The 16,730-nt window shown below is 42.1% G+C and overlaps 1 protein-coding gene across 1 annotated transcript in view; it reads left to right on the top strand.

The window, feature by feature from the left end:
* AOPEP (aminopeptidase O (putative)) overlaps positions 1-16,730 on the top strand; it is a 181,873-nt gene that overhangs the window by 94,444 nt on the left and 70,699 nt on the right. The window contains exons 12-13 of the mRNA XM_021531143.2: positions 12,432-12,494; positions 13,116-13,199. Of these exons, the coding sequence (XP_021386818.1) occupies positions 12,432-12,494; positions 13,116-13,199 (147 nt within the window). The remainder of the gene's footprint in view (positions 1-12,431; positions 12,495-13,115; positions 13,200-16,730) is intronic.

The raw sequence follows: 16,730 nt of genomic DNA, 5'->3' as shown, positions 1-16,730 counted from the left end.
TGCTGAGGTTTTCTGAAATTATTAGTTGTACTGACAACATTGCATCCCATTTTCTTAGAAGAAGGGATTTAAGAAAATATAAAAATGTAATCAAACAATATGTATGTTACTACAGCATGCATAGAAGTCATATGAATCATGAAGATAAACAAATCAAGAGAGACTTTGTCTTTATGTTCTTGACTCTTTGAAAAATGCTTTAGGTAAAGACTGTCCACCTGAAAGTTCTTCTAGATAGATCACAGTATACAGATAATTTGGTATTTTGTTTGTAACAAGCTATCAATATTAAGTTCTAAGGTAAGTTATTATTTAAATAAATTCTGTGTTGATCTAAAGAAGGTCATTGGCATAAAATGGCCTTGTAATTTACTCAGCCATTCCTATAAATTGCCCCTAAGATATGCTAAATGAGACACAAAAGTGGTGTATTTTAGTTTCTAGAATAGTTCAAAAAGTTCAAGAAAATCACTTATATTAAAAAAAAAATCATTAAAGGTCAGTAAATACTCACATTTATTAGACAGTTCTTCAGGTTCAGGCATGGTTTAATCTTGTTGTAATTTTAGAAGTTTTGATGTAGGTTTCTTCTGCATTGCATATGATTGCTGATTTAGAGAAAACCAAGGATATTAGATATTTGAATAGTATTGTTACACAGTATTGTGTCATCACATTCTAAAACTGGGTAACATGCTGCCTCAGGTGAAATGCTTAAGAAGCACAGAGTAACTTGGTGTCCAGGCTGAATGTAACTAGTAATTTTTAAAGTTTAGATTTGAAAGCAATGGCCATGACATTTTAGTGCCACTGTTGCTCTAATTTTTAAAAGCGAAGTTTTAAACAGAGTTTTGGGAGTCTCCATTAATTGAATAATTAAGGAAAAAATGCTTTTGAGATTCTCAGCTGGAACCCTGAGTCTACATTAAGGAAGAGGAGGATGGTTTTAGTTTAATGACCTACTGAAACACTGGCTTGCCTCTCCAGTTACAAGCCAGATTTTCACAAGTGCCCTGTTTTTCTTCAGACTACCTTCCAGTGTCAGGCAGCTCAGAGGTAAGGTACTTCTAGTATTGTAGTAAATCTGCACAAGTTCAAGAAGTTGAAGTGCATTTGAAACAAATGTTAAATTTCTGAAATGATAGTGGACTGGATTCCATGTGTTCGTTCATTAGAGTGTCTCTTAAGTTTAATAAATCTCAAGCAGTCATTTTCATTCCCTTTTCCTATTAACTGCACTGCTGAACACAAAAGCTGTGTTATGTGCAGAATGACTGAGCTTATCCGTTCTAGAAAGGAATTATGTTTGGTATCTAAAGAAAAATAACAGTTTGCTGCCTGACTGATCAATGCTGGATCAAGTTCACATTCCCAAGCTCCCACTCTCCCACCTACATACACAAGAGGTGGAAACAGCAAACAGAGGGAGGACAGGCCCTCTTTTACACAGAAATATTGAACTTAGACTTGCCTAATAAGGACACAGCTGGGCTTGCATAGCAATAAACACAGGTTTTAATTATTGCTTGCAAAAACATCAGAAGAAAAGCACAGAAGTTAGCACCAATTAATTTTTAGCTTGGTCATTGTTTTCTTTAATCAATGGAAACAAACCATAAAGGTTTAAAATATTTTTCATGCTACATTGCCAGAAAAAGTTTTGGTATTAGTGTATAATTAGGAAAGAGTAGCCTTTGAGATACCTGAAACCTCTCCAACTTCAAGTTCCTTTTAAGTAATTTTAGTGAATTGGAGCCAGGCTATGAAATAACAAGAAGTGAAATGTTACTCCAGGAAACAATATCTGAGATATCTTTAGTTCAGAAAGATAAGGTATTTGGCCTGAAACTAAGGTAAAATCTTATGTGACAGGAACAAGCTGCTATATACCCTCCAGAGTGGTCTATGATTTTTAAAAGAGCACATGTTTTACTTTCTGGAAATTTTCCCTAGGCTTTTAAAAAAAATCTTGTTTGTGACTGGAAGGAGTGAATATGTGGGGAAGATGTATTGCAACACAACTTTGTATGTGAAATCAATGCAACCCTCTGTGTGCTGACCTAAAAACTGTCACCTGTGCATTCAGGTGTAGTGATTCAGTCAGAAACTCAGAGATCCTGAGGGTTCAAATGCTGCTGCATTTCTGTATTTCTAGCTGTGTAGACTTGAGGATGGTAGTTCTTGCTTTTGAGCCCTATGCTTTTTTTCAGACACTGCAGAAATGCTGGGCTACTGAATAGTTCTTGAGAGCAGATGGTAACCAAGTTTGTGTAACAGTCTTCGTTCCATCTCCATCAGTTCATTGTCTTCCACACAAGTCAGTAGGAGCAATACTGAGATATTTCCCAGCTTACAGTATTTTCCAAATCTCCTTTTGACTTAGCCATGCTTTAGAGCCAGACTGAAGATAGAGATATTGATCACTTTCTCTTTAATCATGAAAAATATGTGATTTTTCTAAAACTTATTTCATCTCTATAAAGAAGGAATGCTTCATCTATTCTCTCTACTCCCTTCTAAGATCAAAGAGGAATTTAAATGTTGAAATGAGAATGTCTGGAGAAAGATATGTTTGAAAAGTCTGTTGGCTGACAGAGCTAGTATATGTCATGGTTCAGTTTATAGTTAATTGTTCTTAACATTTGGGTAAACAATATATCATGGCCAGAGGGCTAGAGAACTTTTGTTTTGCATATGTTTCATTAGAAAAGCTGTCAGAAGTATTTTTGACTATTTCAATAGATCAGTAAAACTCAAATTTCAATACCTCTGGAAGGTGTGTTTTATTTCTTCAACAAGAAATTCAACAAACAAGTGAGGTTCTATTAAATAACATTTGGGCCTTAGCCACACACTTTCCCAGCTACTGCAAAAAATTAACTCTTGGCTGAAACTAGGACATTATCCAGTCATTAGTCTTTACCATTTATATCACACCCAGATCCTACACCTTCCAACTACATACATATACACAAGCACAGGTAACATTTCTGTAGTCAAGGGCCATCCCTCCACGTTGGTCTATTGAGTTAATTTGGTCCATAATTGTGGGTTTTATCCATCCTAGATGTCTTCCAGGGCAGGAGAGCTGGTGTCCTGTTGGGGTTGCAGTCTGCATCACGAGCTCATGCTGGAGCAGCCCATACTCGTTGTTCGTGTGCACTGGCAGTGTCATTCAGCAACCAATATTATACAGTTCAATATTACACACTCTTCTCACCCCAAAATCAAGTTCCCTTGAAGTGCACATCACATTTTCCTGGTCCCTCTGCATTACCCACCAAGTGCACTCTGGTTCTTGAGCAAAAATAATCCCAAGGATGGGTTTGCCTTTGCTTGAGGCAGGACTAATCCAAACTGTATTCCCTAAAACTTTTCTTGTATGAATGATGGGGACTTTATCCCCTTCTCCAGTACACAAAGGTTTTGATTGGGCAGGGACAGCTCTGCTGGTAGAGCCGGGGTGTTAACTAAACCAGGTGGCCTTAGCTAAACATAGAGCTCAATGGTTGAAGGTCCCACCACCCATTGCTTTCAATGTGGTTTTTAACAGTGCATTTTAACAGTTCAATATTCCCAGAGGCTGGTGAGTGACAGGGGATATCATGCAGCCACTTGGTACTGTGTTCCTTGGCCTGGCTGTCCAGGAGGTTGTTTTGGAAATGAGTCCCCTTGTCTGATTCAGTTCTCTCAGGGGTGCCAGGTCACCACAGAAATTGCTTTCCAAGGCCCAGGATGGTGTTCCAGGCAGTGTGTGAGGCACAGGATACTTCTCCAGCCATCCAGTGGTCATTCACAAGAGCACGTAGCACTTGCCTTGGCATGGCTGCAGAAGTGTGAGGTAACTGATCTGACAGGCTTCCCCTTATTTCTCTTTGACCATCATCCACCATAGCACAGAGGCTTTTCTTGGCCTGCTTGATCCCAGCACGTTTCACAGTTATGGACAACCTGGGATGTAGAGCCCATGGGTAAGCCCACCCCTCGATCACAAGCCCATCTGGGTGCTGCATCTCTTCCCTGATGAGGCATCATGGGCCCACCAAGCCAGAAATAATTCACCCTTATGCTGCCAGTGCAGCTCCTCCTGAGACATTTTAATCTTGGCAGCTCAATCCACCCACCCATTGTTGTGGCGTTCTTCAGCAGCCCAACTCTTGGGCATGTGTGCCTCTCATAATGAATTTTTACAGCCAGCTTCTCTACTCAGGCAGTGACTTCTTGCCACTGTTCAGCAACTCAGGTGGGTTTGTCTCTGCACTCCTAATTGGTCTTTTTCCATCCTTCCATAGAGCATTTGACAGCATCCACAAGTCAGTGCAGAGGTAGAGCACTGGCCACTTCTCTCATTCAGCAATATCTAAAGCCAGCTGGGCACTTGTCAGCTCTGCATGACTTGATCCACCTGGTCACTCAATTGCTTCTGTGACTCTCTGCATTGGGCTCCATACAGCTGCTTTCCATTTTCGCTGTATCCCTACAATATGTCAGGAATTGTCAGTGAAGAAAGTGTATTGCTTTTCATTTTCAGGTAGCTGGCTCTATCGTGGGAGCTCCTCAGCATGTCACCTTTTCCTCCTCTGATGATGATGGTCTGAAATTTTTGTCTTCAGGACAGTTAGTGATTAGTTAGTGATTAGTTTTAATCAAACCGTTTCTACCAATAAGGAGAAACAAATATGAATAGTTGTTAAAAGTGAAAACATAATAGTTTACTAAGAAACTGAAATAGTAATGGTTAAAAAATAACAGTAATAGTCACTAGTTGGATAGTTACAAAGTTGGTGAAATCTCACGGACTGCTCAGCAACAAAGAGAAACCCAAAATGGTGGATATTCCCTTCCCCAAAACGGCACCAGGCATGGGCGACTGCTGTAGGGAAACAGAGGGCAGATGGTGGCCGCCCTCCCCACCCTGTGGGGCAGGCAGCAGCTCCATTGGCAAATGCAGCTGGCAAATTCTGGCAGCTGGGACTCAGCTGGGTGGTAGAACTGGTGGGGGGCCTTGGCCTTGCTGTCGGCAGCAGACAGCAGTACAGTTGGCTGGGTGCTTCTCACTCATCACAGCCAGACACTGCTGGTGGGCTGGGGCGGCTGCACGGAGCAGGGCTGCTCTGCTCCTCTGGGCCTGCAGGCAAGTGTTGCAAAATTCACCCTGGATCAGGTTTTGATTGTGAAATGAAGCCACTTGAGTTGCTGCTGTTGCAAGTAGAGGCAAGAAAAAGCCAAGAGGCAAGCTAAGCAGGCAGAGAGAGGCAAGAAGGAGACTCTGTCTGAGTGCCTTGACTTCAAAAGGTTCTGGGACAACCCCAGCCCTTGCCCTGTCATTCTGTTTGCCAGACACACGATCTTAACAGAGACAGGAATGATTTTTTGGCACAGAGAGGTATGGAATACAGTAACATTTTGGGTTACTCAGTACAGAGACATAGCTGCTACTTTGCTAACCATGTCAATTGGATTCTAATGATGTCTATCTTGCCATTTTAGTCCTAAATACTGAATTTCCTGGGCAGATCCCTTAACCTTACTTTGTTTTATGGCAAAACTAATCTTCAAGAGGACTTGGATTATCTTCACCCCTTTCTCGTAGCTGCTACTTTGCTAACCATGTCTATTGGACTCTAATGATGTCTATCTTGCCATTTTAGTCCTAAATACTGAATTTCCTGGGCAGATCCCTTGACCTTACTTTGTTTTATGGCAAAACTAATCTTCAAGAGGACTTGGATTATCTTCACCCCTTTCTCAAAAATTTCTTCTGCCATGTTGCCCCATACTGTGACACCATCAGTGTACTGCAAGTGTTCTGGAGCCTCACCCTTCTCCAGTGCAGTCTGGATCAATCCATGGCAAATAGTGGGGCTGTGTTTCCACCCCTGGGGCAGTCAATTCCAAGTGCGCACCCCTTCAGCTGAAAGCAAACTGTGGTCTGACTAAACCTCTGCTGCTAAAAGAAGGGAGAAAAGCACATTAGAGGTGTCAATTGTGGCACCACTTTGCTGGCTTGGACTCCAGTCCATACGGAAGTTCCAGCACGTCCAGCACAGCAGTGCTCAGAGGTGGCACGGCTTCATTCAGGTGATGACGGTCCACTGTGAATTTCCATTCTTCATTGGTCTTACACACTGGCCTTATGGGGCTGCTAAAGGTGAACAAGTTTTGCTGACCACTCCCTGGGTCTCCAGCTCAAAATCATCTCATGGGTGGGGACCAGAGTCCCAGCTGGTGCAGTTTTGCTGACAGTGTAGTGATGTGGTAGTGATCAGTACCTGTTGTTCTTCAACTCTCAGCAGCCCCACAGCAGAAGGGTCTTCTGAGAGACCAGGCAAGGTATTCAGCTGTCTAATTTCCTGTCTCCATAGCAGCTATCCCAAAAGCCTGACAATGACCTTTTGGGTCCTTGAAATACCCTCTCCTAAGGTAATCTATGCCAAGGATCCATGTGGCTGCTGGGCCAGTCACAGTGGGCTGTTTTGCCATTCATTCCCAGCCAGGCTCACTCCAGCTTCCAGTGCAGTCAGCTGTTGGGATTCCCTTGTCAACCCAGAAATAGAGAGGGATTCTACCCCTACATATCTTGATGGCATCAGGGTACACTGTGCTCTGGTGTCAACTAAAGCCTTGTACCCTTGCATGTCTGATGTGCCAGGGCACGGGACCCACACAGTCCAGCAGATCTGAGCCAGGGCTCCTCTAGTTCACTTCTTGGAAATATAAACTGAGGTCCCTTCAAGAGGACCAGAAGTAACACCAGCCCTTTATCTGTTTGAGGGAGGACTTGCCCATTGGAAACTGGAGTGGCATTTATCCTTGAAGAACTTCCTGTGATACCTGTTCTTCCTTTCAGCTTACGTACCTCTGCTGTTACTGCAGAAATGGGCTTTCCATACCAATTCCTCATGTCCTCTCTGAGGTAATTCAGGTAAAGCCACAGGTTACCTCATGGGGTGTACTCTCTCTCGAGCTGGGAGATGCTTGTTGCCAATAGCAGAGATTCTGTTCCCATATTAGGGAGGCATGGGGAAGTTGCCTCTCTAACTTGCTTGAGACACGTGCATAGTAGTGAGACTGCCTGGAGAAATCAGGACAGGAATGTAAAAAAAAAAAAAAAGAGCATTTTAGCACACCCTGAAAATATTATCATATTCTAGATAATATAATCTAATATGATACATGAATTATTTATCTTACATGTTATATAAGATTATTTAGTAACAAGTAATAAGCTTATTATTTAGAGATCCCATGGCGATGTGATCAGAGGTATTTGCTTTATCAGATTATGAATCTGATCATGCAACTAAATAGGTGGTTATGTTGATTCATCTGTACCTAGGAACTTTCTTCACAAAGCAGAGTTGCCAATGTATATGAAGGAAGTATTTGCATAACCACTTTGAAAAAAATATTCCTGCAACAATATGTGAAATAATGTTGCAGTGTACTGAAAGTACATCCTCAAAGTTATTGTTTCAACAGGTTTTTGTTTCTTGGAGGTAGAGATAGTTTCAGGAGGAGCAAGTTTGACTTGAACAGAATTTCTCTGGAGGGATGTTACATTGAAAAATACCAGACACAGCATGCTGATCTGAGAAGAATGTGTTTATACCAGCACAGCAACTCTCAGAGGAATTATGACATTTAGATTTATGATATCAATATAAATTAGCATCTTTCCTAAAAAATTGATAATGTCAGAAAAACTTGATTTTTTATTTCAGTGGATAAAGCTGTATGCATGAAGACTGCACAAAATCAGTTGGAGGACTTCCAGTTCTAACAAGAGCACATTCTGGGCTGGATATTTTTTTCAGTAATTTTATGTGGTGTTTATATTCTGTTTCTTGCAAGGTGGATGCACCAGCCATCTTGTCATTTCCAGATGTAGCCCACTGCTTCCTCTCTGCAAAGTCCTGGTAGCAGTAGCATTTTAAAATCCTTGCAATTGTTTCTCAGTCAAATGTTTCAAGCAATACTTAATCGTCTAGTGAGCTACTGGATAAAATCCTTTTCTGTATTTTCATTTTCTTAACCTTTTTACAAAAGATTAGAAGCCACATTTTTCTTGCTGAAACAATTATCAGGTCACAGATTATTCTGAGGGCACATTGTATTCTTAGTTTACAAGCAATAAATTTTTCTACTTTAAACTACTGTACATTTCCCCCCTATAAATGATCTTTTTTATTTCCCTTTAAATTATCTTTTTATGATGTCACAGTGATGATGACATTAGCCTGAGAAAGTAGTCTGTCTCATTCTAGTATGGTAGAATGAAACTGGTGGGGGGAATCTGTATTTTGTTGCTGTTCAATGGGAATGTGTAGAAAGGTACAAAACTGCAATTTCTGTACGGGTGACGTTATATGTTGTAGAAGAAAATGACATCTCTGTGTAGTTTTGGGTGTCCATGTAGATCTGAATATACAGATGTTGAGATTGTATGTGTGATGTAAAATTCAGTAATTGAGATTCTAGAAATGAGAGGCTGGAAAATGACTTGACTGCATTAGTTGTCAATTTCCTCTACTTTGCAGGAGCTCTTCTGAAGTTGATTTACAATAACGATTTTTATTCCTGCATTTTCCATTTTTTCTTTTTACCTTCCAGTATCTGAAGACTGTTGGAAAGCCAACAAAATGGTATAGATTCAATGTTCACCTTAGGTAAAACTACTTTATTTGTTTATCAATACTAGTTGTTTTTGCATAAGAGTAGCACAGAGGAGTTAAAGTTACAGGCAAGCTATGTAAAGGAAAAGTTCATGATTACAGTTTTACAGTTTTCACTGAGTTATGAAACACCATTAGTAGCCATCACAGCCAGAACAATTTAAAGCTAGTCTGTCTCAATGTAAAATGCAAGAGGTGTTTGCTGCAAAAACATTCTCGTTTTCTAGGCTATGTATGATTCTCCGTGTCCTTTGGATGCTTGGTATCTGGTCTGATTTGAGTAAGAGCTGGTCTATGTCATTGCCTAAGTCCAGGATATTTGGTCTGCATTCACCCAGTTTGTAGAAAGTGCTACCTCCTCCCCCAGATTCTCAAACTTCTATTTAATCCTGCTTGTGCAAGAATTAGGGATCCAAACATGTTTTGACCTGTATAATTGCTTGTTCCCCATCATATCTATTGTATAGGACAGATCCATTAGTCTTTCAGAGACAGTCTTCACAAGAAGGACATGCAGGACGGAGTAATCTCTAAATTTCTATTCTGAAGGGATTCAAGGATGATAGCCAGTGTCATGTGGACATTAAATAGGACTGTTGATGGAGGGTAGTGCAGTCATTCCCATTTTAAATTGAGTGTGACATCACCCTTTTATCTCATGTAAGTAAGCTTTTTAAGTATGAAGGGCTGGAGACAAAATGTTCTTAAAACATCTTTTCTCACCTGCTCTTCTTTGCCTTGGTCCCTCTTCTTTCACGTCTCTCCTTTTCTTTTCCTCTTCCTCCTCTCTCTTTTTCCTGCTCTCTCCCCCTCCCAGCAAAAGTTCCTGCTCTGGTTATGAGCTAAATCTTACTGACACATCAATAAGCAGAGATAAGAGTTAACTGATAAGAGACACTGACAGTGTGCTGTGACAGCTGCTTGTCAGGCCCACTCTATTTCTGCCACTGCTTTTTGTTTTCTGCAGACTATCTGCATGGGTAAATTGGCTCTTACCTTACACCACAGTGTTATCTTGTAGGTGAATGTTCAACTTAGGATGTGCACAGCAATCAGCACCAGGGAAGCCCAGATGTTGGCTCCACAAGGTACATTACCATAAAAAGGCAGTAACAATTCCTCTTGAATTTCCTTCACTGCTATGCAATTACTAACAAGAAAACAGGAGCCTTCTCTGAGTTTGAACACATAGCAGGTTTGTGGATTTTCATCCCAAATCAGCCTCAGGATCTGCAGGTCTGAAAATCAATGTCTCTCGTAACATTTTCTCCCCCTAGTTTTCTTGAAACATTTGACTGGAAAGGAAGCACAATTCTTTAAACGACTTAAAGTATGTTTCATTGTTTCTATGGTCCAGTGTTTCCTATAACTACTTCTGTGGGAATGCACAGTCGAATCTGTTAACTGATGCAAGGAAATACTGTTTAAACAGTTGCATTAGTTTATGTTTGCCATTAACATAATTTTTTGTTCATTGCCTTTGAACTATGTTCTTTCTTCATTTAAACACACTCAGTTCAAGAGTCAATTTGTAGGCACTTTCAGAATCACCATTTAGTAAAAAAGATCTGTTGTGGCTCTACAAAATAAAAACGATTTTTATACTTGTTTCAAGCAGACCTGTTTCAAGTGTGAAATAAAAAAGGACAGTAAGATTTTCTATTGTGATATCTCTGTTAAAAAGTTCTTTGTTTAACGCTTCATAGTGAAGTTGCTTCTATTTAAAGCATTGAGTTTGATCTTGGCTTTGATCTAAAACTTTTGATCTTGAAAGAGGGATGTTGTGGCAGTAAAACAAAAAGGCTAGGAGAGATTTTTTTTTCCAAGTGATAGAGGGATACTCTCAAGATTTAATACACACTGGATCTACCTGTATTTACTTCAATCTGTTTACAAGTACATCTAATTCTACATATTGAGGGTTTGCTTACACACACGTGTTTTTTGCTAGAGCACAGATTTCCTTTTGAAGCTTTCATAGATTACAGCAATATATAGTATAAGCATATAAATAATTTTCAGAAGAGTATGAATAATTTTTAAAATACTGACAATATCTTAGTAATATAATTTTAACTATAACAAGTATGATGTGCTCTATCCTTTACTGTTTTTTAAATACAAACACAAAAGCCCTTAATAAAACCCTCTCTTAGGAATTAATAATATTTGGATTTTGCAAGGTTGATGTAAGTATCTCCCTACATGCTGGAGTTTGAATAGCCTCCTCTGAGGGTGCAAAAATACCTGAAGTCCTATGCCTAAATTTAATTACCTCGTCACGGCAAATTGTTGTATAAATAAAGCCTTTAGCCGAGGCCTTGATAAAGGGCTGAAGTATACCTACAAAGCTGCTTTGGCTCTTTCTTTTAATGCGCATTTCAGACCCTCCAAGGTAGTTTAGTAGTTGGCTTCGGGAGGCGAGGGAGGTACCAAGGCCAAGGTTGAAGCAGTCAATGGCGATGATGCTTTCTTGAGCTGTCCCCACTAGGCCATTCCTCTGTCCGCAAGATGCGTGACAGAGCGCGTTTACAGGAGCGTTCACAGGAGAGCGCTTCCATAGGAAGGCTCTCGGAGAGAGAGCGCGCATCGCTGAGAACCAGGCTGAAAACCCTGACGAGCGTGATGAGCAGGCTGTGAACGGCTGCAGGCAGCGCGGGCTGGCGGCCGGGCCGGGCCGGGCCGGGCTGGACAGGGCTGGACAGGGCCGGACAGGGCTGGACAGGGCCGGACAGGGCTGGACAGGGCCGGACAGGGCCGGACAGGGCTGGACAGGGCCGGACAGGGCCGGACAGGGCTCCGCACCTGCGGGGCGGGGCGGGGCGGGCCGAGTGCGGCGTGAACGCGCCGAGCCGAGCCGAGCCGAGCGGGCCGAGCCAGGCGGAGCCGAGCCGAGCCAGGCGGAGCCGAGCCGAGCGGGCCGGGCCGAGCCGAGCCAGGCGGAGCCGAGCCGAGCCGAGCCGAGCGGGCCGGGCCGAGCCGAGCCGAGCCAAGCCAGGCGGAGCCGAGCCGAGCCAGGCGGAGCCGAGCCGAGCGGGCCGAGCCAGGCGGAGCCGAGCCGGGCCGGGCCGAGCCGAGCCGAGCGGGCCGGGCCGAGCCGAGCCAGGCGGAGCCGAGCCGAGCCGAGCCGAGCGGGCCGGGCCGAGCCGAGCCGAGCCGAGCCAAGCCAGGCGGAGCCGAGCCGGGCCGGGCCGAGCCGAGCCGAGTCGGGCCGAGCCGAGCCGGGCCGGGCCGAGCCGAGCCGAGCCGGGCCGGGCCGAGCCGAGCCGGGCCGGGCCGAGCCGGGCCGAGCCCAGCCGGGCCGAGCCGAGCCGAGCCGAGCCGAGCCGAGCCGAACCGGGCCGGGCCGAGCCGAGCCGAGCCGAGCCGAACCGGGCCGGGCCGAACCGGGCCGAGCCGAGCCGAACCGAGCGGGCCCCGCCGGGGCTGCCCGAGGCGCGCTGCCGCCCCGCGCGGGCCGGCCCTGACGTCTGAGGCAGGCTCCTCCTCTCCGCGGGGCTGCGGGGGTCGCGGAGCCCGCGGAGCTGTTCCATTTCCCACCGAGGCCCGCGGAGCTGTTCCATTTCCCACCGAGGCCCGCGGAGCTGTTCCATTTCCCACCGAGGCCCGCGGCGGGGCCGGCCGGGCGCGGGCGGAGCCGGCTGTCCGCGGGCAGCGGAGCGCGGCGCGGGCGGAGCCGGCTGTCCGCGGGCGGCGGAGCGCGGCGCGGACCGTCCGCGGCCGCCCGGCTCACCGTGCGCTTTCTCCTCCGTGCAGCCCCTGCTGGAGGAGGCAGAGACGTGGAAGGAGTGTCAGCTCGTCCGGCAAGTGAGCAGCGAGGTGAGCAGGAAACCTTGCGCCGCTGTTGTGTTCCACCCGCTTCTTCCCCTCGCAGATCTGCTCCTGGAGTTTTCTGCCTTACACACCATCCCCACCCTGCCACGCTTTTGCTTTAAAAAATAATGGCTTTCGTGTTAAGAGTGAAAATATTAGTATGGGGATAAAAAAACCCACCAAATGTTACTACTTTATTAAATAATAACCATGTCATCCGAATTTGGCGTTGGTAGTCTGGAACAATGTTCGAGTGGGTGGCTGGAAATAAATCTTGTACTTGAAATAGAAGGTGTAAGGGATAAAGCACAGAGTTTTTCCCCAGGAGTTTTTCACATTGCAATCATAACTTCCCATTTTGGCAACCTGGTCTGACATCAAAATGTTCTTCGTGCAAAAGCCCCTTTAACCAGAAGCTCTAAGAAGAAGAATATCACCTCACACTTTGATCATGTACAGGTAATAACCAGATTACCTCAGACTACATCTCTCTGGAGAGGGAAAGTGCTTTTTCTTTTCCAGTGAAGCAATTAAAAAAGTTGTCTTGAGTCTCTTTATAGCTATCGAATGCTGAGTAACTACAATCAGGTTGCATCTTCTAAAAAGCACCATGATTTTGAACTCCAGGTCGCAAAATGGATTCAGACAAACCAGAGGATCAGAAAAAGCAGCAAAAAGAAAATGAAGCAGGATGAAGTTGTTTTCCAGCAGGTAAGCAGTCATGATGTCAGTTTGTGTAATGGGACAAAGGGCGGAAGATCCAAATAGCTTCCTGATTTTGCTTTCTTAAGCTTAGTAGAGATATTGGTGTCTTCAACAAGATGATAGTAAATGGATGTTACAAGATAAAGTTTCAGAGCTATTATGTAGTTACAATGGAAAGAAATTAATAACCTTTTTAGATGTCTGTGTTCACGAGACAGAATATTAATGTATTTGTATTTAACTGGAACATTCTAAGGAAGAAAGAGAAGGGTGCTTTCAAGGGTGCAGAGATAAACAGCCCTTAAGAGCTTTCGACTAGATCTGAAGCACTATTTTCAGATACTGGTAGGTGAGAGACAGTCTTCATCATAGATTTTGGGACAACAATAGGTGTGCATGGTGAAACAAAATATTTGGACTATGTTGCTGACTCTTCATTCAGAGGAGGGTGAGTTTGAAAATCATCCATTTGTAGTACAGATTTCAGTTAATTAAAATATGATGGTTATTTTAAAAAATACAGAGGACTTTAAAAGCTGAATACAAACAAATTTAAACTAGTTTTAAATTGGTGAATTTTAATTAATTAATTGTGAGAGACCTGTTCAATAAGGTTGAGTTCACAATTTAAATTACAATGTAGAGAGGTAAGTAGTTAGCTGGTACTAAATAGCTATTTTCTGTCCCTTGAGGGAGAAAAAAGTGAATAAAGATGCTCTTCCAAATGCATTATTAGAACTGTGATTTTTTTTTTTTTGCTTGTTTCGATTTTGAAACAAAAAATTATGATTGTATTTTAAAGCTCTTGTAACCTTTAAAGGATTGAAATAGTAGTGTGTTGATGTGCTGTTTCGACAGTGCTTCTAAAATGCATAATGAATCATTGTTTCTGTAGCTAAATTCTTCCTGATAGCATGACTGCCAGCTCCTGGGATATGTTGCCTTAGTATGGGCATTGCAAGTATATGACAAATGTCCTCAAAGTGCATTGTTGTGGGTGGATGATTTACCACCTCCATGGTTAGCTAAAAACTGCCAAATAGCGTCCTTTAATTCACTGATTTTATTTTGTAACTGGAGTACAAAATTTAGGAAAGATGTTCTGTGGTGTTGTGCTTTAGAATGGTGTGATCTAAATAGATAGGTAATTCCATTTCTGTTTATATTTCTGTATGTCAATGTGTGTTTGTGTGTATGTGTAGCATTTGTATTTACAATCATTTTATGCTAAGATGAAGAAGATTTTTTTAAGATAAAAATTGTATTGCCTTAGGAATTTGTGAGCAAAATGCATTGATGGTACAACTAACACTAGTACAAACCAATACACATATATACTGAAGCAGTTTTTAAATGGTGTATTTAAAAGAGGATGATAGATCCTCTGTTACGCCTGAACAGTAGGTTTAAAAGTGCCTTATGTTGTTACACCAATCCTAATCTCTTTCTATAGAAGAAAGCCTCATTACTGCAAAATCCCTTTGTACTGATAAAACTCCTTTTCTGTTGAGGATGCTGTTCTCCAAGTGTTCCACAATTTGAGAGAGAACTTCAGCAAGTACCTTGCAATGATAGAAATGCAAAAACTGATATGTAAACATAAGATATACTCATTGGTTTTTTCAAACAGTAATTCTAGAGCAAGGTCTGTGAGTAGACATATGAACTAAAATTGAAGGCAAGCATAATCATTGTCGTCTAATATCTGTAAGTATCAATAATTAATGGAGATCCAATGCAGATTCACAGCACTGCAAGGAAGAGGCGTAACAATAATCTTATGTTTGATAGTAAATCACTGACTTTTCACTCTTTGGAATTCTTTATATTGCCTAGAAGTTTGGCCATTGCAATGGTGACTTTTTCAATACAGTTATAGGTAAGAGAATAGAGAAGAAATAGTGAGGGACCTCCCTGGTGCTAGCCGAGCTTTATTTTTTGGTTTTAGAGTTGGTTGCACTAGGTTTCCAACCCTGACTTAGGCAATTCCTACTCACTGTAGGTGGTGCTAACCTCTTCTATGAGAATTCTTGATCTTTAGTAGTGTCCACTTATAGAAGAAATGTCATTATACAAAAGTTAAAGTATCTTCAGAGATAAACAAGAGAACGAGAAAGAGAAAAGCGCGTAATGGAAACCTTGAAGTTGACATGTAAAGTAACCTTGACCATAGCAGAGAAATAGAAATAAAGATGTTGAGTGGAAAGAGGGAGGTGAGAAGGCAAGCAATAATAAACAGAGAAGTCAGGGAGCTAATAGCAGCTCATATTACATCTGTGATTAAAATAAGGATACTGATGTATTTTGCTACACCTTTAAAACTAAGCTTTGCTTTGATCTTGCTTATCCTTTGAAAACAAGCACTAGCTTATTAAATGCGGCTTCTAAACTTGAAAATAAGCACTAACTTTTTATATGTAGCTTCTAAACTTCCGTCTGCCTGTGGTGTTGGATTTTCCTCTAAGGTTTCATGTGCCCATGCTGTCCAATTTTCCTCTGTTATTTTTCTTCTTTGTGATAGGAAGTCTAATTTCTAAAGGTGGATGAATTTGCTAAACTGAGTCACCACCAAATCAAAGCAACTGTGTCCAAGTACAAAATCTAGGACAGAAAGATAACTGTATGGAATAAGTGAAACAGAATGGTGAAGGAAAAGTTGCTGACAACTGCCAAGGAATTGCTTCTTGAAGAAGTTGCCTTCTAAACAGTTAAATTTGTAGGAGCTGATGGTTATGCATATTTTAAAAACATTTGGACACCATGTGCTGGATAGAACTATGTGACTGTAGTGTTAACTGTGCTCAAGAGGAACCAGTGGGGAAGCTTGTGTAGAAAGGTAAGGTGCTGCTTTCCATTGTGGATCCACACTGTGGATTACAACAGCAGTGGAACAGAATCAGTGAGTGAGAAACACTTCTAGCTGAATATCTGAGGGTTCTTGTACTTTTGCTCTTCTTCTTTATTTAGTTTTTTGTTTGTTTGTTTGTTTGTTTTTAAGCTTTTTTTAATTTCTAACCTTTTTTGTTCTATCTGTGAAACTGAAAAAGCTGTTATTTTCTTAACACCTTTTATGCCAATTTTTTCTTTCCTACTTCTTTTTCACATCTCATGTCTTTTCCTGTCTTCTTTTGACTCATTTGGTCACCTTTGGTACTGTTCACCCCTTTCTGTTTATTTTCAGTGTCTCTATATGTTTGAAAAAAATGGAAAAACAAGTCGAATTGAAAAAAAAGTTACCTTTTGCTCATTCCTTATAGTTTTCTCCTTACAGTTCTCTGTAGTTATTCTTCTTACAATATGTGTACACATACACAAACTTAAACACATTCACACTTTGCATTTCTTCTTTTGTCCTCCTTTCTATTCTTGTACATTTTGTACTCCTCATTTAATGTTTTGCTGTCTCTTCATGTTGTCATTTATCTGGTCAACACATTTAGCTGTCAGTTTGTGTGTCAATACAGAATGCTGTTCGTGTGTGAAATTTAGAGAAGGTGTAACAGAGTTGATAGAATAATGAAGAGTATTATAGAAGTG

Source organism: Lonchura striata, chromosome Z (assembly GCF_046129695.1).
Source record: "Lonchura striata isolate bLonStr1 chromosome Z, bLonStr1.mat, whole genome shotgun sequence".
Lineage (NCBI taxonomy): Eukaryota > Metazoa > Chordata > Aves > Passeriformes > Estrildidae > Lonchura > Lonchura striata.
Note: the sequence above shows the minus strand (reverse complement) of the source record. Positions and strands in the feature narration are given on the sequence as shown.